At 47.2% G+C, this 25,550-nt stretch overlaps 6 protein-coding genes across 6 annotated transcripts; 5 read left to right on the plus strand and 1 right to left on the minus strand.

The window, feature by feature from the left end:
• Positions 1-143: 143 nt before the first annotated feature.
• C8Q71DRAFT_796862 (uncharacterized protein) lies at positions 144-1,182 on the plus strand (the record flags this gene model as incomplete). The annotated part of the gene is made up of 3 exons (XM_047925707.1): positions 144-257; positions 315-566; positions 634-1,182. 3 exons carry the CDS (start codon positions 144-146, stop codon positions 1,180-1,182), a joined length of 915 nt encoding a protein of 304 aa, XP_047778909.1.
• Positions 1,183-1,800: 618 nt separating this feature from the next.
• On the plus strand, positions 1,801-2,928 carry C8Q71DRAFT_682841 (uncharacterized protein; the record flags this gene model as incomplete). The annotated part of the gene is made up of 2 exons (XM_047919777.1): positions 1,801-2,538; positions 2,692-2,928. Coding segments are annotated over 2 exons (975 nt in total), but the record flags the coding sequence as incomplete, so codon positions are not given.
• Positions 2,929-5,254: 2,326 nt separating this feature from the next.
• On the plus strand, positions 5,255-6,806 carry C8Q71DRAFT_723791 (uncharacterized protein; the record flags this gene model as incomplete). The annotated part of the gene is made up of 4 exons (XM_047921602.1): positions 5,255-5,437; positions 5,546-5,727; positions 5,890-6,632; positions 6,688-6,806. 4 exons carry the CDS (start codon positions 5,255-5,257, stop codon positions 6,804-6,806), a joined length of 1,227 nt encoding a protein of 408 aa, XP_047778911.1.
• A 4,322-nt stretch (positions 6,807-11,128) lies between these two features.
• On the plus strand, positions 11,129-11,944 carry C8Q71DRAFT_796864 (uncharacterized protein; the record flags this gene model as incomplete). The annotated part of the gene is made up of 2 exons (XM_047925708.1): positions 11,129-11,174; positions 11,244-11,944. 2 exons carry the CDS (start codon positions 11,129-11,131, stop codon positions 11,942-11,944), a joined length of 747 nt encoding a protein of 248 aa, XP_047778912.1.
• Positions 11,945-15,517: 3,573 nt separating this feature from the next.
• C8Q71DRAFT_857897 (uncharacterized protein) lies at positions 15,518-15,729 on the plus strand (the record flags this gene model as incomplete). The annotated part of the gene is made up of 2 exons (XM_047927452.1): positions 15,518-15,664; positions 15,715-15,729. The coding sequence occupies 2 exons, from the start codon at positions 15,518-15,520 to the stop codon at positions 15,727-15,729; spliced, it is 162 nt and encodes a 53-aa protein (XP_047778913.1).
• Positions 15,730-23,120: 7,391 nt separating this feature from the next.
• On the minus strand, positions 23,121-25,364 carry C8Q71DRAFT_857898 (uncharacterized protein; the record flags this gene model as incomplete). The annotated part of the gene is made up of 5 exons (XM_047927453.1): positions 23,121-23,351; positions 23,453-23,690; positions 23,737-24,065; positions 24,114-25,223; positions 25,278-25,364. The coding sequence occupies 5 exons, from the start codon at positions 25,362-25,364 to the stop codon at positions 23,121-23,123; spliced, it is 1,995 nt and encodes a 664-aa protein (XP_047778914.1).
• Positions 25,365-25,550: the final 186 nt, after the last annotated feature.

Below are 25,550 nucleotides of genomic sequence, written 5' to 3' on the forward strand. Positions count from 1 at the left end.
TTTGCAACACATTGCAGGACAGATGATGTAAAAGCATTTTCAGCAGAGTCAAAAAATTTGCTTGTGGCCCGTATCCCATTGCAGCAATTGGCTACACTACCTCACAAGCATCTAAAAATCATAACAAAGCTACACAATATTCAATGTCCATTGAAATCATCAGTGACCACCATACGTACCGCAGTACTGTCTCACCAGTGTCAAAGTCAATGCAGTACATGTGTGTCACTTCTCCAAAAATGGAGTGGACATGCAAAGTCAATGGCACGCATACAGAAGTTCCACAATACCACCAAATTTGATGCATCATCCAGCATACCTTTCCCACCACACCACCTAGCCCACTTCTGATACAGCAAGTCATAGCTGATTACTCCAAAGCCATTCATCCACTACAACATGCAGAAACTGGCTGTGCAGTGTGTGGCTTATTGACTCCATTTTCAAGACTGTATCCTCTGTCAACAGTATCTCACAAATTGCACATCCTTGAAACAGATGGGACAGGTGTGACAAGAAAAGAACAACAGTCAGAATGTGATCATGTAGAGGAACTAAAAGGGCCTGTTCTTCTCCCAAAGTCTTTACATTTTTGTCAGAACTGCAAGATGACATTGGACAATGGCACAACAGGCACTAGCCAATGGGCTGTGGATTGGAGAGGTACGTGTGCAGTTGCAGAACTTGACTTGGGCTGAGCGCACTCTCATTAGCCGAGTGAACCATAACAGATGTGTTGTTTGGGTCAAGGGCTCTCTGCAGAGTAAAATGATAGCCAATGCAGTATGCCATACCATACCTATGCCAAAGGTATACAATGCATTGCCCCCTAGCCCTGAGGAGCTGGATGAAGTCCTTGCATACATATATATTGGCCCAACAAAACCATTGGCCAAGGAACATCATTGCACTCCATTGCTAGTGAGATGCAATAAAGTGGCCAATGCTCTGGAATGGCTCAAGCTCAATCACATAGACTCTGCAGACCTCACCATATCTTACAAGAATTTGAACATGTATTCTGAGGACAGTCCTCCTGTCATTGCAGACTATCATCCTGGTGATGGAGGAAAGGATGAAGAGGCTAAGGCTGCCAATGACACAGATGACAATGAAGGCACCACTGAAGGGCCATGTCATTTGTTGTTGATGGGCTGGTGGGTGAGCAATTATCCAAGATGAGTACCGATGTCCTTCGTGCATATGCACTACAGTATTTCAAGAATAAAAAGAATATGGTGCTAGGTATTGGACAGTCAGACCAGCCGCAGTCTTTGTTTTCCAACCCGCAATTGTATCTGCAGATGTTCCCATGGCTAAACAGTATTCATATGGACTTGGCGGTCCGTCCCGGCAATGCCCGTGGATATGCAAAGGTATCTGAGGCAGAGAGGAAACATCAGTTGCTGAACTGTGCTTGCACACCTGACAGATAAGCTAAAGGATGGTCATCATTACAAGCCAGAGACACAGGCTGAGAAAGACTGCTACCAGCTCATACAGGGCATTGACCATGTTGCACATAAAGTTCAGGGTTCATTGACTTATGTTGAGGAGGATATCAAAACTTCACAAGAATCCAAGGACTATCAGGATCCTACATTGACTCTGCCACTACCACCACCATCTGTCAAGCATGAAGCAGATTGTGCTGGCTGTACCACATGCTATTCAGACAGCAATTGGTGGGCTCAATCCAGACAGACAGTGAATTATATCTTGTACAAATCCAACAGACATCAGTGCTCTGCAGGTGCAGGTGGCTGCAAGTTGGATCAGAAAACAGGTAAATTGCTCAAGGTCTGCAAGAGACGATTCCCTCGTCCTGTGAGGCCGTGTACCATACTTGACCCTAACAGTGGAGCATTGCTCATGAAACAGGGAGAAGCCCGGCTAAATAGCTTCACCCCAGCACTGACATATATCTTGCGATGCAATAGTGATGTGACCAGTCTGCTCTCAGGGACTGCCATCAAAGCTATCACAGCCTATGTCACAGACTACATCACCAAAACACCACTGAAGACCCACACAATGTTCTCTGCAGTAAAGACTGTGTTTACACGCAACACAGAACTCCTCACGGAGGATGGCACAGACAGGAAAATCCGGGCCCATAAGCTTATTAAAAAAATGGTCAATGCACTGTCTGCAAGTGCAGAATCTGGAGCACCTATGGCCTGTATGTATTTACTCAACCATCCTGATCATTATACTAGCCACATATTCAAACCATTTTACTGGCGCAGCTACAAGTATGAAGTGATGAAAGCCTGGACTGAGGAAGACATATTGTATAATCTTGACCAGAACCCTGTCAAGGTGGTCATTGGAAAGAGCAAGGACAGTTTTGTTGGCATGTCCCAGCAGATGGACTACATCCACAGGCCTACAAAATATGACCATGTTAGCCTATATGACTGGATCCGACTGGCTGAAAAACAGACCATGGGTCGTGCAAAAAAGCAAGCAACACAAAAGCTCAGAGCTGTCAATGCAAAGATCACCCAGTTGACACAAAATGTGAAAGCTGAACAGGTCAGGGACATCAAGCCTTTGCCCAGACGGCGAGGTGGTGGACCCACCACACAATATGAGACTGATAGTGACGATGAAATGTTGCTTACCAAGGATACTGCACTTCAGGCAGAAGAGGATGAAAAGAAGTATGCTGCTGAACAGTTCCATGAGCCTAGTCGATTTCTTCCAACCCATCCGCAGTATGAGACACACATGGCAGTCATGCAGCCTGAGCATTGTGCAAGGGTCCCTAACTTTGTAGGTGGCAGTCTTCCAAGGAAAGACAAAGGAAACAGGGAAGAGTATTGTCTTGTTATGCTTATGTTGTTCAAGCCATGGAGGATAGGTACAGACCTGAAGCAATCTGGGCAATCTTGGGATGACGCATCTGCTGCACACCAGTTCACTTCCCATCAGATGGATAACATGAATTTCTTCCATATACGGTATGAATGCAATGACTCCAGAGATGATTTCTCTAAGCAGAGGGAGGAGACTGAGGGCAACAGCTTTGGATATGATGATCAGCCTGATACAGATGCAGATGCTGATGACTATGCAGACATTGTGCAGAATAGCCTTACTGGAGATGATGGTGCCATAGACTATGACCCAGACTGGGATGTTCTAGGAAAAAGAGCATTAGGGAGAATCGCTCAGATGCAGCAAGTTGAACACATTGCCCATACAAGTGGTTGGCTGGATGACAACAATACGTTGAAAATGGCTGATATTGAGTAATTCACACCACTGAGAACCATGACTGGCTCTGAATGGAGAGGAATTCTAACAGAGAGGAGAGAGCATATTCTACGGGCAAGGGAGGAACAGGCAGCCTCTGAACCTCCAGTGATCAATAATAGCTCACATCCTACAGCACCAGACTATGTGGACTCTGTCAAAGCAGTGGACTGACTACAAATTTAAAGCTTCAGACAAGAAAAATCAGGACATCATTGATTGTACAGTATACAACTTCCAGCTTAATACCAAGCCAGAACGGGCATTCCGCATTGTTGCTAATCATGCCACCCAGCCACAGGGAGAAAAGTTGAAGATGTACTTGGGTGGCATGGCTGGAACAGGCAAATCCCAAGTCATCAAGGCATTGATTACATTCTTCAATTCCCGTAATGAGGGATACATACAGATTTATATGCATGGCACCAACAGGTTCTGCTGCCTCACTTATATCAGGATCAACCTATCACTCCATGTTAGGTTTCTCAAAGTATGGGGATGCAAACTCAGGTACTCTGCGCAATGTGCGTGACAGGCTGAAGAATGTGGACTACATGTTCATAGATGAGATATCCATGGTGGACTGCAATCATTTATATGATATCTCAGCTCGTCTGTGCCACATATTCCATAATGAAGGAGAGCCCTTTGGAGGCAAGAACATGATCTTTGCTGGTGATTTTGCCCAGCTTGAGCCACCGGGTTCAGGATTCTCATTGTTCTCAGCCAAGGTCAGCAGTCTCAGGCACTCTGCATCTAGTTGGAGGCAGCAAGAGGCATCTCTAGGCAAAATGGCATCAAGTAACAACAGTGGTCATACTCCGACAGAACATGTGACAAAAATCACAGACCTCAGAGGATGCCAAATTCAGGAAACTTCTAGAGAATCTGCGCTACAAGGCATCATAAAAGAATGGGAGGTCGGGGTCAATGTGGCGCAAAAAAGCCACGAGAAAGCCACATGGAGTGCACGTTGGCCGCGTGGCAAACCATGTGCACCCAATCCTTACCATATTGACGGCTCTGGCGTGTTCCGCTTCCCCGGCGCTTGCACAATCCCCGCCCGACGTGTCCCCGAGGTGAGCCGAAACAGCTCACGTTTGCTCGAAGTAAATCAGTAGATATCCTGGCCCCCAAATATTCTCAGATTGGGACCAATGTATCTTGGGCCATATTTGAGACTACTTAGCTATTGACCCCCAAAAAAGGCCGACTTCGGCAAATCGGTGAAATTGTATTGTAAGGGGGCTCCCGCCAAAAACGCGATATAGTGGACATGTAAACTCACACCTCATGTGCGGCGCACCAAAACACGACCAAATATTGCGGCCTTCCTACTTCGTGAGGGAGTGATGGAGCAGTGATAACAACTGATTGCATCGACATCAGTATTGATTGAACCACACGTCAGTCTTGATTGAATACACATCAGTATTGGTCACTACAACCAATTGTATTCTTCTGTACCAGTTGTATTGCCACAATTGGTACGGCCTCCCTCACACTTGGCCTATAACTGCTGCTTACACCATGTAAGTGGTCAATACAAATTTTCGAACTGTGGGAAAGCTGACTAATCCCTGTTGCAGTGCTACAACCTGATACAGCCTGCCTCAAACTTGGCCTATAACTTACACCATGTGAGTGGTCAATGCATGCATTTCGGAGTGTGGGAAAGCTGACTAAGCCCAATTCAGGGATCAATCTGCTGCCCACCATTCTGTGCAAAGCACATCAAATGAGAATACAAATGATAGAGGACCACAGTAAGTGGGTTTACCAGCATACAACCGCTGATTGCTAACATATATATTCCAATGTAGGCTACCACATACTCCTGAGAGGGATTGTCACCGTGAAAGGGAACTCGAGCATGTGTGACGTCTCCAAATGACTTCTCCAAGTGTACGGAGGGCATGGAACACTCCAGATAGAGCTTCAGTGGAGCAACCAAAGTTTGGGAATCAGCGACAAGCCCCTCCAGCTCCAAATCATGGCTTTCGTGATGATCCCTTTGCCATGCTGCCATACTGTCCAATTGCAGGGCCTTCAAATGCTGGGAATCAGGCTCCCATCCAGCCAGGTTATCATGGTGCATTTGCTGGACAGCCATTACCACCAAGGCGGGATTATCAACAAGAACTCATGGCAAACTTTGCACGCTCGCATGCACAACGTGTGCAGACATGGAGGTCACAAATGCCGACTGAACCCCCTGTACCTCCTCCACCTCCATTCCCACCACATCCTCCATTTAGAGCCCTGTTACCACAACTGAATGCAGGTCCAGCCCCTCAACCAAATCCTGGGAATGTCTACGACATACATCAATCACAGAGGCATGCCCAAGCGTTGTAGAGCCAGCATGAAGCTGAACAGCGGGAAAGGGATCAAGCACGTGCACAGCGCCAGGAAGTGCATGCTGCAGAGGAGTTACAAAGGATACGAGATAGGGAGCATGCTCAGGTACAGCAACAGATGCAGCAAGCAGCCGATGAAGCACAGCTGGCACAACGTCATGCCGAGGAGGTTGAACAGAGGAATCAGCAACATCAAGATGTTGTGCAGGATAACCAAGCACGATTGAATGCACGCCAAGCTGTTCAACAACTTCCTCCCGGTTGCCAGCCATACAGAGACCCAGCTTCACGGAACTCTGTTGGGTCCATGGATGTACACTGCCGTAATTGCGACGCCTTACACTTTCCTGGCAAACGGCTTACACACTCCTCACAGTGCAACCCCAAGTTTGGGATGTGCTGTTAACATGCAGGGCCAAATTGACCTACCTGTGTTCACACCTGTTCCTGAACCCCTCCGACGTCTATTCACTGGCATGGATGTCCTGTCCAAGCACTTCTGCGAGCACATCCGCCGGTACAACAATGCCTTTGCATCTACCTCTGTGGCTGTTAAAGTGGTTCAGACCATCCTAAATGGCTCTGGGCCTTACTCTTTCCAGATCCACGGCTCTCTGCACCACCGCATGGGTAGTCTGTTGCCCAATGAAGATCAACCCCCTGCCTCTGCACAGCTCTACATTCATGACCCGCATGCCGCACTTCAAACACGTAATGATTGCAATGACAATCTCAAGCCCTCTGACATGAATGTTCTCCAGGATCTCTTCATGGAACATAATCTGTTTGTGCCTCTGTACAAACGGGCATATGAGGTGCTCCACGAGAAACCTGAGGAAAGGGTCAATCTTGAGGCTGCTATTATCCTGCAAGAGTCGGAGGATCGTAGACACTACAATCTCCCCACCGTGGAAGAAGTGGCTGCTATCATTCCTGGAAGTGGTGATGAAGCTGTGGATGCCCACCGAGATATCCTGTTGTGCTATCGTGATGGGAATCTGAAGCACATCAGTAATCTGCATCCCCTCTACTCTCCCCTGCACTATGTTCTCTTCTTCCCGCACAGTGATCAAGGCTGGCACCGTGCAATTCCCTCCCAACAAGGTCCACAAGGGCAAGTTTGCGGTCAAAACGCAACAGTTTCTCAGTGGTGCTATTATGCCTATTGGTTCTTGCCAAGGATAATCAACCATGGAAATGGGATAGTGGATGTAGATATCCTCTTCCATGGTGGAAGGCTGTTTCAGCAATACTTGGTCGATGCCTGGGCCTCCATTGAAGCAAGCAATCTCTTCTGGATTTGTACCCACCAGAAGGAGATACGGGCCGATCTGTACCAGGGTCTGTTGGATGCCATGCGTGCCGAAGATCAGGATGGCAATCCTGCTCAAGTTGGCCAGAACATAATTGTCCCAGGCACACATGCTGGCAGCCCTTGACACATGTATCAGCTATTCCAAGACTCCATGGCCGTCTGCCGTTATGCCTGGAAGCCTGATATATTTCTTACCATAACTGCCAACCCTGACTGGCTAGAGATTCAGGAGGCGCTCCTCGAATTGGATGGAGAGGTGGATGATGAACCAGGGTGACCTCAACGCTGTAAACAGACAGCTGCAGATCGCCCTGACATTGTAGCCTGTGTCTTCCGGCTAACGATGCAGAAATTGATAAAGAAAATCAAAGCTGGCTATTTTGGGGAGTTGGCTGCAGATGTGTGGACCATAGATATCAAAAGCATGGACTGCCCCACATGCATCTTGAAGGATCCACACAAGATTTGAGATGCAGCGCATGTGGACTGTATTGTGTCTGCGCAGCTGCCAGATCCTGTTGAAACACCAATGCTGTATCAAACTGTATGTTGCACGGTCCCTGTGGTCCATGCTGTATGGACAATGGACACTGCACAAAGCGATATCCAAAGGAATTCTCTGCGGACACCATCTTTGGTGATGGTGGGTATCCAGTGTATGCAAGACCCAACAATGGCCAGATGTATCAGAACAGGGCAGGCCACATCTACGATAACTGCAATGTTGTTCCCTATAATCCTCATCTCTCTGCTGAATTTGATTGCCATATCAATGTTGAAATCTGCGCCTCCGTCAAGGCAGTCAAGTACATACACAAGTACATTTACAAGGGGAACGATAGGGCTACAATGGAAGTTGGCCCTGTTGATGAAGTCAAGCAATTCATTGACTCACATTATATTGGACCTCCGTAGGCATTCTGGCACATTGCGGAGTTCCCTATGCACAAGGAGAAGCCCACTGTGTATAGGCTGCCTGTTCATCTGGAGAATGAGCATATGGTGTACTTTGATCCAGATGATGTTCTTGAGGATGTTCTTAACCGGGAGTCATCAAAGAAGACCAAGTTGACAGAGTGGTTCACTGCAAATCAAGCACTCCCAGAGGCCAATGGCACCCTGTACCAAGACATGCCCCAGCACCATGCCCCAGCACTTTGTTTGAAACCAGAGGGCGAAGGAGTGGAAGCCGAGGCAGGGAGACTTTGCCATTGGCTGTATGAACTTTGTTTATGCATCAGCCAGAGAGAAGTTCTATCTCCGCTTGCTGCTCACAGTGGTCAAAGGTGCAAAGAGCTGGGCAGACATGAGGACCTACAATGAAGTTGTGTATCCTACACACAAGGCGGCATGCACTGCAAGAGGACTCCTAGAAGATGATGGCAAGTGGACACAATGTCTCCGGGAAGCTGCAGAAATGCAGACAGGACCATCGCTGCAAAATCTGTTTGCAGTCATCCTGAAGGACTGTCATCCTACAGAGCCCACTGCTCTGTGGGAACAGTTTAAAGTCCATCTCTGTGACAACCTCCATCATCGCCTCACTATCATGCTTTACAACAACCCTTCACCCGAGCTCACTTCCCTCCAATGCCACTACCCCAACAGCCTTGGGAAGCTGTTGCAGATAATCCTTTGCTTTAGGAGCAGCTCAATTACGACAGGCAGGAACTGCTCCTTGAGGTGGCTGAGCATGAAGATCAGTTCAATGCTGGACAAACACACGCATTCACAAAGGTGATGGAGTCTGTGGGTCAGAATCAAGGAAGAGTCTTCTTCCTGCACAGCGCTGGAGGCTGCGAGAAGACATTTGTTTGCAATACTGTGGCAGCCATTGTCCATGCAAGAGGTCAGGTGTGCCTTTGTGTTGCATTCTCAGGCATTGCATCACTTCTCCTCCATGGCGGCCGTACAGCACATTCACACCTCAAGATCCCCATCCCCCTATTCAATGACAGTACCTGCCAAATTGATCAAGCCAGTGATCTCCAGAAGCTCCTTGAGCAGACTGGCTGCATCATCTGGGATTACACTACAAAATGTGCTCTCCAACAATCGTCCATTTCATTTGGTGGCATAACCATGCTCTTTGGAGGTGACTTCCGCCAAACACTTCCTGTGGTGCCAAAGGGATCCCGAGAGCAGATTGTTGGCGCTTCTCTCTCAAAGTCTGACAGGATTTGGCCCAACACTGAGGTCCTACACCTCACAGAAAATATGTGCCTGGATTGTTCTCTGGAAAGCGTAGCATTTGATGAATGGCTCCTCACAATTGGAGCTGGAGATCCATTTGCACCACAGAAGGAAGTCAAACTTCCAGAGAGCATGTCCTTTCCCGCAACACTGTCACTGGGTTGGTCAATGCTGTATATCCAGGGATCACAGATGGAGTCAAACCTGATCAGTACTTCCTTGACCGAACCATCCCTTCCCCTAAAAAGACACTGTTGATGATCTCAATCACTATATCCTCGACAAGTTCCCAGGAGAGAAGGTTGTGCTCACCAGTGCAGACAAAGTCATTGGAGTAGAAAACGAGCACTATCCCATGGAATACCTCCAGTCCATCAATGTCTCTGGCCTTCCCGGCCTTCCCCCTTGCCAACCTCGCTCTGAAGCCAGGATGTCCCCTCATGCTTCTTTGCAATATTGATCCCGGCAATGGTCTGTGCAATGGGACACGCATGGTGCTTCTGTCTGTCCGATCCCGTGTTCTGGAGTGCCGCATACTTGGAGGGCAGTGGGCTGGAAATGTGGTTTACATCCTTAGGATCTCTCTCGAGTCATCATATCTGAAGACGTACCTGTTCCCCTTTCCCACCGACAATTCCCTGTCCGCCTTGCATTCGCCATGACCATCAACAAGGCCCAAGGCCAATCAGTCATGCATGTTGGTCTAGATTTGCACCTACCAGTATTCTCCCATGGGCAGCTTTATGTTGCCCTCTCCCAGTGCACATCAGCAAACAGGCGCAAGGTGCTGCCACCAGATGCTGCACAAGAGCAGACAACAACCAATATTGTCTACCGTGAAGTCTTCACAAATGGCTTGCTGAACCTTTGGTGAGTCATTGGATGTGCATGCAAAATTGGGATTCTTAGCTGATCAAATAACATATAGATGTCTTGGTTGCTCCATGTTGTACAATATGTGAATCCTCAATCATAACCTCAAGTAACAGTAAGCTCTATGTTATTCCTGGACTAGAACACTAGCTGAACAGTAGCTTAGTAGACCATCACCAATATGGATTATCTGGATTGTCTCATATCTCCTCCTCAACTATCTGTAAGTGCTTTGTGATATTCATATGTGACAAACAGTTGAGCTTATTACAATGCAGACCTCATGCGGATTCCTGGGATTGCTTATCTATCCTCTGTGTACGTTCAGCTTCTCTATGTTTCACAATACTAACTCTTTCTCCATAGTCTTTCTCTCCCTTCTTGGACTGTGTTTGAAAAGTAGATTAGTCATATGCTTTGTCTGTAACCAAAATAATTTTCAGTGTGCTTTACTGTGCTACTTTAGGGCAGGTCAAATGGAACTTTGTGCAATGGACTGGAATATTTTAGCTCAGCGACATGCAACAATGAATCGACTAAACACCGCCAGCCATGGGCTGGCATTGCATTAGCATGCAATCTCAATAGTAACATGAAGCACAGAATGAATAAATTGCTGCCAGACCTGCGGCAAAGCCCAGATCTGGCATTGCATAAGCATATAATCTTTAGAGTTACATGAAGCACTGAATGAAGAAATTGCCCCGTAAACCTGTTGGCTGCAGTGCGCCTCAGAGCAATTCCAAAGGCCTAAGTCGAGCTCTGTAAAGTCTTTATATTCAAGAAAGCGAAGATACACACCTAAGTCGAGCTCTGTAAAGTCTTAGGGACTTAGAGCTCAACGAGGCGGACTGTCTACGGCCTGTGTTACGTAATACAGCCACATCTGTATAGTAGAACAGCCACAAAGTCGAAATCAACAAACAAGTGAAAAGCGAGTGAGTGCAATGGTTCAAATCCCAGAAGTGTCAAACATTATAGACAATGGTAGACTGAAGGGGAAAGAGGTCGGAAAAAATATAGTATGCACGGTACAGTAATGGCGTCCATGTAGAATAAAGGAGAACACACCAGGACGCATATTCTGACTTGGACAGGGCAATGGAGCTCAGAATAATCCGCAGAAATGCGGAATAAATTCGAGCTCAACAAAACCCATGGCAAAGCCACGGGTTTGTGATGCTCGTGTACCATGACTGATGTCAATTTTTTGCGGGGCCGTATAGCTGACCGTGGAAAAGGCAAGCCCAAGCTGCATGATCCCAACTTCCAGAATGTGTCCATGATTCTATCATATAACTCACACAGAGACCGCATCAATGAGCTTGGTGTGACACGATTTGCCAAGGATACAGGACAGACACTGGAGACATTCTATTCACTTGATCACTATGGCAGTCCAGACGAGGGTACTAGGCACAATAAATCCAAGAAGAATGCAGAGGTGAAGCACAAGGTTGACAAGATTCATCCTCATCTGCAAGAACAGCTCTGGATGCTGCCACACAAGGACACTAATAACCATCCAGGAAAGTTGTCACTGTGCATAGGACTACCTGTCATGATCAAGGCAAATGAAGCCACAGAATGCAATGTAACAAATGGTGCAGAAGCCATTGTTGTTGGCTGGGCATCTAAGCCACTAACTGGTGATAAGAGAATGCTTGAGGTTGTATTTGTAAAGCTCACAGCTGCGCCAACACCTGTGAAGTTGGATGGCCTTCCAGAAAATGCAGTGCCCATTGCTGCACAGTCTATGAAGATACCTTGTCTGATGCCCAATGGCCACGCATTAACAATCCATAGGACACAGGTAGCATTGATACCCAATTTTGCCATGACAGATTTCAGCTCTCAGGGACGCACACGGCCCTATAATGTGGTTGATTTGCAGAACTTCAAGAACCACCAGTCAGTGTACAACTGCCTTTCCCATGTATAGTGCAGAAGTGAGCCAAGGACATTGCTCAGCCAATCAGGGAGTGAATAACAGTCAGGCAAATCTTCACAATGCTCGTTTAGCATTTATAGCGGTTGAATGGCTTCCTTTTGTCACAGATATGGTTCAAACATATTGTAATAGTCCTATCTTGCTGATACTTGAGTGAGGAAAATTTATAAGCACCTGCCAGTCAAGATATTGTGTTCGAACACGTTCACTGTGTTGGATCATACGGGCGAGTGGGTGCCCAAATGCCGACGCACGGATGCAGCACAATGTTACTGTACCCGTACGGTACCTCATCATTAATTATGGACTCGTATATTTACTCACGATTCCTGTGTAATTACCCTCGCGTGTTTGCCTACCGCCCCGAGGACGAGACAAACCGCTCTGATACCTATTGATTACCGCTGCTCGCTCACTTCGCCCGCTCTTGCCCACGCCTTGCCGACCCTTGCTTCAATACATTGTACCAATTAACTGCAATAACAGTACACTGTATACATTGAATGTGAACTTGCTCTGTTTAATGTACATTTTTCAATGAGCTTTTGATATTTCATAAACTGTATTATATAATGGATATATATTGGTCTGGATTCTATGGATACAAAGCCTGTACAGCCCTCTGTGTCATGTTTTTATTGGGATGGTGGCCTGAACGATGGGCACTAACGCAATCTACCGCAATCTCACACAATCTACCGTGTGATGTCTCATTCTTTTGGCGGATTGTTGTGATTATCTATGTTTTAGTGTTGAATGAAGCTATATTGGCCTGTATCCCACAAATACAAGGCATGTATGGCCGTCCATGTCATGTTTTCTATTGGGAGAGTGGCCTGAGCAATGAGCGCTAATGTGATCTACCCATGTCAGCAATACTGAATCCAGTAATAGTCAAGAGCACCATGCATGCCACTACACCTTCGCCTTGGATCTTAAGGCTTTTGCCTGGTCCTCACGATCCGTAGCTTTGCAACATAATACTAACAATACTACTATATTGGGCGGGGATCTCGGCCACCTTAGCACTCGACGAGCCCTCTCCACTGTATGTTCACCGCACTGACCCCAATCAATGTATAGAATTATGTTAAAACATCTCAGGAACATGATAAAAATATCAGAAAAAATTTGGATTCACTCAGTAGAGATCTGTGCATTGTTTCCGTGAGGAGGGTAGGGTGAACCGGACCGACTAGTATGTCGGCCATGCTGTCGACATCAGCTCCGTACATTGCCGGGACCCATGCTCATGGTCTGTAATCCTATAGAAATATTCAAAGATGCATTTGAGACTCTGTTTTGGGTGCTAGGCATAAGATTTGAGTGAGGTGCGCAGTTATAGATGAGGGGTCCGGGATGCTCAGCCACAGCTTACCAAAAATGGACATCATCCCATTGATTGATTTATTCTGAACCCGGGTTTCAACATGGTGGCTTCAAAACGTGCACAGGCATTGAAGAGATGTATATAAATGTGCTTGTATTTATTTCCAGTCCATAAGAGCAGCTGTCGTAGAGTGAGGGTGCAATGACCGAGTACCACAGGTGGCCGAGATCCCGGCCCGATATAGTAATACATGTTGCTATGAAGTTTTTCTATACAAGCTAAGGTGAGCATTAACGCGAGTAGAACATCACCCAACACTTATGTAATCACACTACCACTGGCACGTACAGCCACGTACTGTGTGTCACTGACAGTGATCAGCATACATGTATATGTAGCCCTACATAACTGTGTCAAAAGTGCGTGCTGCATGCCTGCATGCTGCTGGCCATGCGGAACAGCAGGGCAGGCACATCAAACCCACCAGATTCATGCCAGATATAGGCATATCAGTGGTTAGTCAGCTGTGCAGTGCTAGCACATGCTCTTGCTGTGCTTCGATACATTACAGCACAATCTGTAATGTATTCTGTGATACATCTACAGGCCTCCTGTGCTACAGGCGTACATGTATCACGGCTAGAACATATTGAAAGAGATTGGATTGAAGATGAATATGAAAATTTTCAGGCCTAGGAAAATCTGGATAGTAATGAAGCTGATATAGACAATGAGGTTGACTCAGGGAAGGAATTTTGCAATAGTGATGAAGTGTATGAATGAGGAAGGAGTACCTATTAATGCATAGAAGGGGACAAGCACCATGACTTCATCAAGATGCGGATCGGTGATCAAATCTGCCGACCCAGCCAGACTGCAAACACGTTCCATTGTTCTCAGACTTCAAGTTCCTCAATTCACACGGCGCTTAAGGCTTATGGCCTGCGAAGCTTTGTGAAGCTAAGGCCCTAGCTGTCATCCCAACATGTGTTAGCGGCTCTGCAGACAGATGCAGGGCCTATCACTGTATATTTATACTCACGCATGCCCCAACCGTGACCTGTCCCTCACGACCTTACTCTGTGCCGCGACTCAGCCCTATCTATCCCGCCTCTTATACCATGCACCATGCCCTATATTCTCCTAGCACCCAAGCCGACCATGACTACGCAACTGATCATCCACTTCGTCAAACCATTTGAGGGAGTCGTGTCCCGGGAGATGCCAATCGGGATGGTTGGGCTAGAGATCTGGACAAATTGTCAGCATGATGCAATCACCTACATCTAAGACTATGGACAAGCCAACAATCCATTGCACCAGACCATGTAGGCTTAGGTGATTTCTCAGCTGGCTCCCGAAATGACTTAGCACGATATAGGACATTCTACAAAGAATGGATCCACGTCCTGCCCAATGGAGTGGAGTTTGCATGGGCGCACTATAACCGATGCGCTGACCGCGAGATGCATGCAAGCATCCAACTCAACCTCGTGACGACCATGGTCACCTGGAAATTGGTGGTGGTCACTCCGTGGGGAAGGTCAGAGTTCCAGTACAAACAGTATTTCAGTTATGGTACCAGCAGAGGGGGGTGACAAAGTGGTGGGCGTCGGCGCAGCAAAATGACGGCAGAAAAGCAAGATCGCATTGCACGCAACGCGCGATGGACACGGGCGACCGATTATGTAAGCTACATATGGTACTAGTGACTCAATTACTCTAACAGGGGGTATGACTGGCAGTTGGACAATGGCTCGTTCTGGACTGTACCAATAGACGCTACTGCCAGAATGATCGCAATTGATACACGTGTTCCAATGGAAGCATTCAGCACATGTACAAGAAGCACATCACTATTTAAAAACCCCCATCACTGCTATCCAAACATCCCTAACTTTGATGTCCACAATGCAGTGGTGCCCAGTCCGCAGCCGCCGCCTGTCCCTCCCAGCCTTCGACTCGGTCAGGCCGGCAATTCCTCTACCTTGCAACGAAGGCACCCACTCTTGCTCGATCTCCCTGATGCCACAAGGACCAAAAGTTGCCCTCAATTGGGCTCTGAGTGTGCATTGAAAGTGGAAGAAGGTTGATGGCAGAGTTGCAAACACTGCGCATATCTGCAAGACCTAGTAAAGATCTATTACCCATAGCACCCTTAGCTGCTGACACGTTCAAGCAGCGGTCTGTGCAAGACCTGGGTGGTCCGCCTCCCAAATGGCACGTACAAGTACATGTCCGCGTACGCGGACTACTTCGGTCAAGTGTGGACCAATTATTCCTACTATTGGCCAATTGACTATCCCAAGGATTCAAGTCTCCTTGGATGGGATGATGACTTGTGGGAGCAGGGTGTGGACATGATGCTGGCCACACACGAAGTGTGCTTGTGGGTGGAGGAGCGTTCGGGAATGTATTGAGCACATCCCAGTCGTCACAATCATAGAATTTTTGCTGTCCTATGCTATTGTACCCCCCTTTCATCGCAAATAATACATTCCCTCGCCCCAATATTATTGTAACATCATGCACACAACCTACATTTGTCAGCCAGAACAACTATCCACCCAACACGCATAAAGAATATGAATGAGGAATGAGTACTTATCAATGTATAGAAGGGGACAAGCACCATAAATGGATCCCCCAACTCCTCCCAAAGGGAGGAGGGCATTCTCAGGATGAAACATTCACAAGCCGTAGCATGCCGCCATACACGTGGGAGAACTGTCCATAACAGGAGCAACACTACCCATAATGATGAGCACACATGCTTTCCACATATAGCAGGTAATTCCACTCCATCCCGGCTCTGTTGGCTGGATCTCAATGCAATGTCTCTGCAAGTATATATAAAAGTGTGTTATGAAGTTGTGTCTCCAGTTTCTTCTCAACAAAGGATTGGGTGTGGTGTAACATAGACAAAGACAGTTCAGGTCAAAGTGAATGCTGTTGGAACATATGGCCGAGCACGTGCCCAAATACCGACGTGCTGCATCATGGTGCAATGCTACTGTACCCGCCATTCCCCTTAATGTACCTTACCCATTAATTATGGACTTGTATATTACTTGCAATCCTTGTGTATTTACCCTTGCGTGTTTGCCTCCGCGCCCCAAGGATGAGACAAACCACTCCAATACCTATTGATTCCTGCTGCTTACTCGTTCCGCCCGCTTGTTCCCATGCCCCGCCACCGATTACTTCAACAGATGCTGCCTTAGAGGCCCCGAGATGCCCGGGCGGCAAAGCCACCATGGGTGCGAGGGCCACCAGGGGCCTCCCAGTGAGTCTCACTAGTAAGTAGGCATCGACAATATTGAATGACAGTGATGATTTTACCGTTTGTTACTGCTTTGTATAGACAATACAAATCTTTATCACCGAGGTTACTATTCCTATTGACTCGGCAATAAACTCGGTAACTAGCTGTCTATAAACAAAAACAGAACCATAACAGTAGCAGCCGACTCTGGATCAGTGTTTCTGCATCGCTCGTCAATGAACCGTGTCTGCTATCTTGTCATAAACACAATGTATGATTGTCAATACAATGGATGATCAGTCGTATTTAACCGGCGAAAGCGAAGGATGATTGGTCATATGTAACCAGCGAAAGCGAAGCAACAATAGGCAGATTGCACTTGATTTCAAGCGCGCCTTTTTTACTGCCTTCACCAATCGGCACCACAGGATTATCTAGTGAGTCAATAGTCGATGAGTCATTATCGCTGTGCTGACTGGACAATGGCCATGATTAGCGGTGAGCCGTAGGGTGGAGAACAATAGCAGCTTGTTCATGAGACTGCACGGGGATATGATTGATCATTATGGAGCAAGATCATTGTCCCAATGGGAGTCACTTGTCCTTAATTGTTGCACACACCTGGAAAGTGCGGTCATAGCTTTACAAGGAACCCAGCACCAAGAGGCAGACAAGGTATGTCGCGAGGATGCACGCGGTCTCCGACATGTGTTCCTGAGAGCTATATATCACTAGCTGCATCGTAAGGGCTATTCCCCCACTCGAAGTCTCACCCATGGCCCATCGTGCGCAAATCCGACAGCTCATGGCATGGAGTGGTGGATCCGCACGAAGTTTTGGAAAACGCCGGCACATGTACGTGATCCAGATGTTGGCAGCAGCAATTCCAGACATAGATGATAAGGATGGTTGGGTGGGTATGGTGTGTGCGTGAGTGTGCGGTTGAAGTGACATGGCACAGGGTGCGCATGTTTGGGCGGCTGCAGAGATTCAGATCGGACTTCAGCCACAAGTCAGCTGAGCACTTAGATCCAGAAGCTGATACTCAGCAGGGCTGAGTCAGTTCTAAGGCTTTGTCAGCACAATGGGATAGGATTGGTAAGCTGGTTGGTAATGTGCTCAGTCAGCACAATAAGAGGATGACAAATTGACTCAGATCAGACCACAAGGAGTGATTTTGCTGATTGGACAGCCAGAGACCACATGATGGGATCTGATTGGTGGGATATGGTATCTGACACATCCTACCTTACTAGATGCCTTACTCAGTTGCTGACAAAGCAGTTCAGAACCTGTATATAAGGCCATGCATCCTGCAGGCCAGGGATATGCAATTTTAGAGCCAGTTTACTCTCATACAGCTGGTGTGAGAAAGTCTGAGTCAGCAATTACCATTTGAGGCAGTATCTCACACAGTGTGGGACCTCACCTTGTAGATTGTTACTCCAGTTATTAACTTGCTTGTAGTTTGTCCAATAGCACTGCTAGTAAGTGCTATCATCCTCTCTGAGTGCTACTTCACCTGGAAGTACCATCTCAGAACTCTGTGTCTAGGCAAAATCTCTGTTCCAATAAATTCAGTAAAGTCTTATAAATATTCCCCAACCTTCTACCCACCAACCCTTGATCTGGAACCTCAGCATTTTCCCCTTGAACAACTGTAATAGCTCAGTGTACATCTAAACACCCAGCAAACACAGAGGAAACACTTTTCCTGTTGACAGTGTACTCCATCATACGGTTGTTTAGAAACTGTAAGCACGTCGGGCTGTATGTAGGCCAAAGCTTCAATGGGAGGATCTTGCCTGCTGGCCGTTCCGTTGCACTACTATCGAATTGACGTCACACTCACGCATGGTCCTGACCTTGCTGACGCTATGCTGACCACGCAAGTGCAACTTGCCCACGCTGACAAACCATAAATTGCATGCACGTTTGCGGCATGGCACAATGTTAGTGTAGTTGTACTCGCACCATGGCCAATGCTCGGGAGCGGTTGACCTGGGACCATTGATTATACCGTCTTTGTCAGGACACATTTGCCTGTGATTTTATGACTACCCTTGCATGTTTGCGTGTCTGCAACCCCCGCTGCTCTTTCCCTTGCCTTGCTAATATTGACGTCAAAACAGACTTCCAAGAGCAAACAACTCACATGCAGTACAGAGTGTTGGGACACGGTAGTACAGTATTCTTGAATTTGGTTGTGGAGTGTACTGAGCATAAACCCAAGCGTAATACCGAACCACAGATTCCATTGCCGAGATATTACTATATCGGGCCGGGATCTCGGCCACCCTAGCTAGTCGGTCACTGGACCCTCGTAAAGCTCCAGCCTCTTCTGTAGCCAGGAATTTAATACTATTGCATTAATGTGCATCTGTCCTTTGCCTGTGCATCAGCTGAAGTCGATGCATTGAGGTTTGCATCCTAGAAAAATCATTCTTTGAGAGGATGTCCATTTTAGGTAATCAGTGGCTGGATCTCCTGGACCCCTCGACTTCGACTGGGCACATTGCTCAGATCTCATGTCTAGCGGCCAAGGAAGAGCTGTAGACATATCTTTGGATATATCTGCATGATTTGCGGTCCATGCAGATGTGTGTTGGCAATGTACAGTGCTGCTTGAAGCAGCATGGCCGACTTCTTAGTCAGCACAGCTTAACCTACTTGTGCTAGAAAAATCTGCGCTGACCTTCACTCAGTCAACCTGGAATTTTTCTGACATATTAAACATGTTCTAGGGATGTTTTAACATGACATAAAACACAAGTCCAGGGGAGTACAGTGTATATAGGGCGAGGAAGGCTTGATGAGTGCTTAGGTGGCCGAGATCCCGGACCAATATAGTACCACAGAGAAACACTGACACAGCTCTGTGAATAGTGGATACATTTACTAGAATCAAGAGAGGGAACACCATCATTGACCAGTGAACTTCAGCCACTGCCTCTTTCAGGCAGGTGCATCGTTGATGTGACCATTACTTTTGGCGCTATGCGGGCGTCTATTCAAAGGGGGGGTCGCCCGCACACACTACCCCAGACATGTCGGAGCAGTGGTGGGGTGCATCTGCATGGATGGGTATGAGACCATGTGGAAGAAGCATGTCATGCATGTGGCTTCAATGTCCTGTTCCTGCCAAAATTTCACCCAGAGCTCAATCTGATCGAGCAATGTTGGGGCCATGCAAAGCAGACTTATCACCATTACCCTCCATCATCAAAGGAGAGCCTATTCAGAGGACTTTCACATTGTTAACGGTACAGCCAACAGGCATTTCCGCCGTCATTAATGGATACCTGACGTTGGCCAACAGAATGAGTCTGGAGGTTGCAAACCCACTGGCCAGTGCCGGAGGTGCCCATTTTTAGCGGACTGGCCGGTCTTGTTTTGAACGGACCGGCCGACAAAGGGGAACACCTAGAGGTGTCACTAACAAGGGGCCTGTGTTCACCCATATGGTTGTAAATGGACCGGCCGGAGATTGGCAACCACATTTATAACACACCAGCCGGAGGCGATATACCTACATTGAGAAAGAACTGACTGGTCATAATGTACCCACACAAAACAAACCGGCCGGGCATGACATACTTTCACTACACATTGACTGGCCAGTCATAACAGACCTACATTGGAAATGGATTGGCCGGGCATATGGAACCTGAATATCAATTGCTCCAAACATCCCAGAAAGCATATTCATAGATGCACTGAGTTTTCTGGACCATAAATGCACTGGACCCATATTTTTGGGATTTGAATACATTGAAAAGCATCCCCATAGATGCTCCCAATTTTAGGCACATACTTGCTGGGGAGAGGGCCATTACTGGCAGTACGATCCCTTTGGTGTCAGTTCACATTGTTTTCTGCTGTAGTTCACTGGGTAGGGACACTAACAAGCTATCACAGTGTTTGCTGGGGGTTGCTGTATTGATGATACTAGATACTGTCAGTATTAATTAACACAGTATCACAAAATGAGTTGCTACACAGTATATTGTGGGAGATTGGGGTATATTGTATTAGCACCCACTGTTTGGGCCACTCTTCCATTGGAAAGTTGCTTATTGAGTGTCTTTTTGAGCTTACTGACTGCTGGTATATCACCACTGATTCATTGGATGACATTCTTGCACCTATTGTAATCTACGCATACTCAGGGAATTCAATTGGTGCTACATTGGGAATGGGGAATTCATCTTCGTAGTATGACCGCTGCCCATTTCCTGCAATTATTTCCAGCTGCACCAGTCAGCATGCACACGACATATTGAACTGTACGCTGCACAAGAGGCGGTGTCAATCACGGTTGACGTAATGGCATGAGAATTCTACCCCTCCAGCATAGGTGACTATGCGTTTGTAGTAGGTAGAACTGTTGTGGCAATCATATTATGTGAATTAGTCGGAATGATTAATGATATTTAAACTCACTAGGTGTGTGACCAAGGCACATTGGGTTCAGTGGCAGCAGCAAGGCGCTGGGCGTTGAGAGCAGCTTGAGAGCACAGAGTGTGAATGCCCAAGGGATGGGCAAAACCTGCTTCCACCCGGTGTACCCGCTCAACTATGATGTCTGGATACTGCTCAGTGCCAATAGAGGGATCCATACACGAATAGTAAGGCTGAACTAATGATGAGCAGGGTGGCATGGAGTGAGAGATAATTTACTGAACATGCGGCCTTACTTCCCCAGCGTCTAATTTTGAACTCCTATTTTTAGGCTTTAATCTATCTGTAGCAGTGCAAGCACGGATCCCCAACTCCTCTTGGGGAAATTCAGACTGCATAAGGTTCTAACAATAAGTACTTAGTACTAGGAAACAGTCTATTAGAAAAATACCGCTATGTGCCTCATAAAATATTGTGGTACCGTGCTCGCCTCGGTAATCTTTGGCAATGCAATGACCGAGACAGCACAAAGTTGAGCTGTAATGAGGATACCAGATCCACAACGAATACAAAAGAGGGTGGGACTTTAGTCAGTGCTGCTATACAAGTATGCAGTACTGCTCTTCAACTGGGAAGAGTAAGCTAAGAATGGATTTGAGTCGGCAATGAATGGGGATTATTGCCGAGGTTTAGAGGTTTTCAGAATAGAGGATGAAGTCTGAATACAGAGGATTAGTATCCAGAGGTTGATTCCGAAGGAATGGGCTTTTTCGGTTTTGAAGTCACACAACAGAAGTTGAATGGAAGTCTGAACAGCTAGCTTTGACTGCACAGTGACGATGGCAAGTTAAAAAACCCTAATGTAGCAGCGCGAGGCCGTGCTTCAAGAGGGGCTCACTAAGGCAATTAATCCTCAGCCAGCTGATGGCTACAAGGCTTGCTTTAGTGTCAAGTGAGTTGCTGGTGAGGCTAACCACTTTAATTATAGTAATGCCACTGAGACATGCTAGTATGGAACTAGTTGATACAGAGATCTATTGATGTTGGTAACAAGTTTACAGAAGTAGATGATGACTAAGCACCTTCTCTTACTGAACCCAACTTGTGAAGTCAGTCAATGAGTTACTTAAACCTTACTAGTAGCACAAGGACTGTACAAAGTAAGGTTTCACTGTCGCAGGTCTTAGAGCGTGTTGGTAAGAACTCAGCAAGAGTGGTTGAGTGGCTAGTATGGCTAACTTAGCACTCGGGGCAAAGTAAGACTTTGAGTGGCACACATGGTGTGTTTCGGTGAAGAGTACATGGTGGATTGAAGATAGATGTCCTTGACTGTGCTCAGGAATGGCCTTTTATGCCATTACCAAGAACACAGCCAATGGAGCTACATGGAAGTATATAGAAAATCAAGGAGTGTTGTAGAAGTGTATAGTACATGTCCTTGACTCATTTACACCGCTTCAGAGGCCATTCTAGGAGAACAATAGGATCATAGCCTTACACTTCATTGTTTCCAATGAGGCAAGCTATGTTACCGAGTCATCCTAGTACAGCCACAGTACAGCCACTGTTTCAGGACTGTGATTCCCGAGGCATTACCGAGGCATGCAAGAGTCTGCATTTTTGGTGTACAGCCTAAGGATAGCACAGCCATTCAACATGGCTTTGGGAATGGCTCGGTAATTGTCGCACAGCCATTCCTTTCTATGCCAATACAAAACCATTATAACTCGGTAATTGATCGGTAATAACCATCATTTACCAAGCATACAATAGCTCTTGTATCAGTACTGAAAGCATCTGGTCATAATGAGTAAGAACACACTAGAAACTCGGTAATAGTCCGTTTAGTAGATACAGTAACAAGCGCTTCTAAAGCATCAAAACGTCGGTAATCAATACCTCGGTAATAAAACAATGAAAGTGCTACATTGATGTCCATTTAGTGGAATAAAGGAAAGATAAGGAGAGTAAGATAAGCACATAACAAACTTTCACTGATGCAGCCACTCGGTAAGTAAACACTTCTAATGGGTTTCTGTGCACTCTGAGGCTATCAAGCCTCTATCCCTAACAGCTACATCACTGCAACTGTACTACGTTATCTTTGAGATCATCAAAAGAAGGTTGTCCGTCCTCAGCCATGACCATGATCTGGCGGCCAGTGATGCACGTCACTTTGCCCAAAACCCTTTGTATGCTCCTTGAATGCTGAGTACTTTCTTGCCTTTGTTGCCCAAGAAGGTACCGAGATACTCAATGGGCATATCTATGGTGCATAGAGGATAGCCCACGCTGATCAGCTTGACCCCGGCCCAGTAGTCAACGGTGCATAGTGCAAGGGGCATGACAGTCTTCATCACCAGGTTCTCCCATGCCCCCTCATGGAACTTGAAGAACCACTTCTTTGTTCCACGCACAAGCACACAAACGTGACATTGTGACAGTCTTTCAACCACTGCTCATAATTTCCCTGCAGTAACAATTCATAACCTCCAAGCAGTACTTCCTTAGCTATCTCAGCCTGGGTGATTTTGGCATCTGTAGGTGGAGCCTCCGCAAGATTGGCGCCTGAGTGCGAAGCATCCACTGCATTTTTGACGGGGATGTCTGCAAATGTAGAAGGCCCAGCAGTAATCTCTGATCTGTACTCAGGGGTCCGCTCACGGGCCGCTGCAGATGCTGCCGCAATGTTGGGAATTGTCACATTCAGCCCTGGATCTAGGGGTACGAGTACGTTTTCCCTAAAGCAAATGTGAGCGATGGCTTAGTGCAAAACATAGCACCCACCATATGAGCGCTAGATGCTTCCATTGCACAGTACAATACAAGCACCTCAGCGCGTCAAGCTCAATGACGAATAAATTGTTTGTGGAGGAGCTCTTCACGAGACCTTTGTAGCTCTTATGCGGCCCTTTGATGATAGATACGCGCTTGCTGATGCAGAGATCTCGACGAGCACGTAGATCAGATGTTGTCCGAATGGCCAACAGAGCTGGATCAATGCTTGTGGGGTTGAGATTGGGCGCGAGTATGAGATGATCAGACAATGAGGGGGGGGCCTTGGCGGCACAGACCAGAGGCTCACAAAATGCAACCAGTCGTGCATCAATGGTCAGCTGAAGCCTAGTCAGTGACATTGTGGCATGGATGAAAATGATACATACCTCTTCTGCATAAGACAGGGATAGGATAGTGATCTCCTTGTCAAACACTGCTGTTACAGTACCCACTTGTCCTCTGTTCACCCCCATCGTCACAGCGACCGTGTTGCCGATGTGGAAGAGTCTGCGGAGGTGACTGAGGGGAATTTGAGTAGACATGCTGACAAAGTTGAGCTCAACGAGAGCAGTGTCCTCGGAAATAGAGACAATCCGACCCACGGCACCCTGTTGTTCTCCAGCGGTGTTTGTAACGGTATTGCCAGCTCTGAGGGATCGGGAGTAGTATGAGAGGAAGTAATTGTCCGCTGACTGCTGAGGGATCTGAGGTGCAGTCAAACTGGCAAGGTACAGCGTGTAGCTGAAGCACAGTTCAGTGCCCAGATCACCCAGGTGAACTGCTTGCTGCAGCAGCCCTCCTTGCCCATCATCCACGTCAGTTATCTGCCCATCGGCGCGAACAAGAGCCTTGCGGCCGTAATGGCGAGCGACTCGGTGGGGCACAAAGGGGGTGCAGGGAGGGTGGGCACCATTGGAGCGGTGCTGCCTTCTGGTCTGTTGAGCGGCCATGTTAACCTGCGCCTCCTCATTGGCCACAGGTCCGTCCTCATTCTCGCCAGCCTCTTCTTCGTCTTCATCGCGAGCCTCCTCCTCCACAACCACATTGGCTCTGCCAACCGCCTGGAAGCCCTCGGACTCTGGATGGGGTGGATCTCCTAGGTCGATCCGGGGGAGACACCAAACAGTTGCAACTTTGTCCGTGTCTATGAACTTGACGAAGCATGGATCACCTTGATAAGGACCACTTTTGAAGAATGCACACAACTGCGAGACAACCCGGGACACAGGGCATCGCGAGAGCAATGCATCATAATTGGCTTTATCAACATGGTCAGTCGACGCGCGATACCCGGAGTGAGTTGCTGCATTGAGTACGGAACGCACAGAGGCAAGATTGGAGGCTTCGATATAAAACAAATTGAACAAGCGGGTATGCTGAAGCTGGAATAGTTCAGAACGACTGGGAGGAATGAAGACTGAGAGAATGCCAGAATCCGCAGTATTGAACACTGCCAAATAGACAAACATGAAGAACCCATCAAGTGATCCACTCATCTTACAATGCACAATATGTAAGCCTGCATAGCACCGCTGACTGTGAATACTCACCACCTGGATGCATACAATACACCCCGTGAAAGACTCGGGTGACAACTCCACATCTTGCATGCTGGTCGATGCGGACTGCAGGGCCATCGTACGCGACCAAATGGCCGCCAATTGAAAATGGTTGGCCACCGCTTGGAGCGTGTCCGGTTGGAAGTTGTCTGGCAGTACTGCAGGGTGGTCTACTGGTGTCCCTGGTGCAGGTGTAACGTCGCCATCGTTGATAAACTCTACGAAACATTTGAGGCCAAAATTGCGCAGTTAGACACAATAAAC

Source organism: Rhodofomes roseus (assembly GCF_022264815.1).
Source record: "Rhodofomes roseus strain CIRM-BRFM 1785 chromosome Unknown C8Q71scaffold_10, whole genome shotgun sequence".
NCBI lineage: Eukaryota > Fungi > Basidiomycota > Agaricomycetes > Polyporales > Fomitopsidaceae > Rhodofomes > Rhodofomes roseus.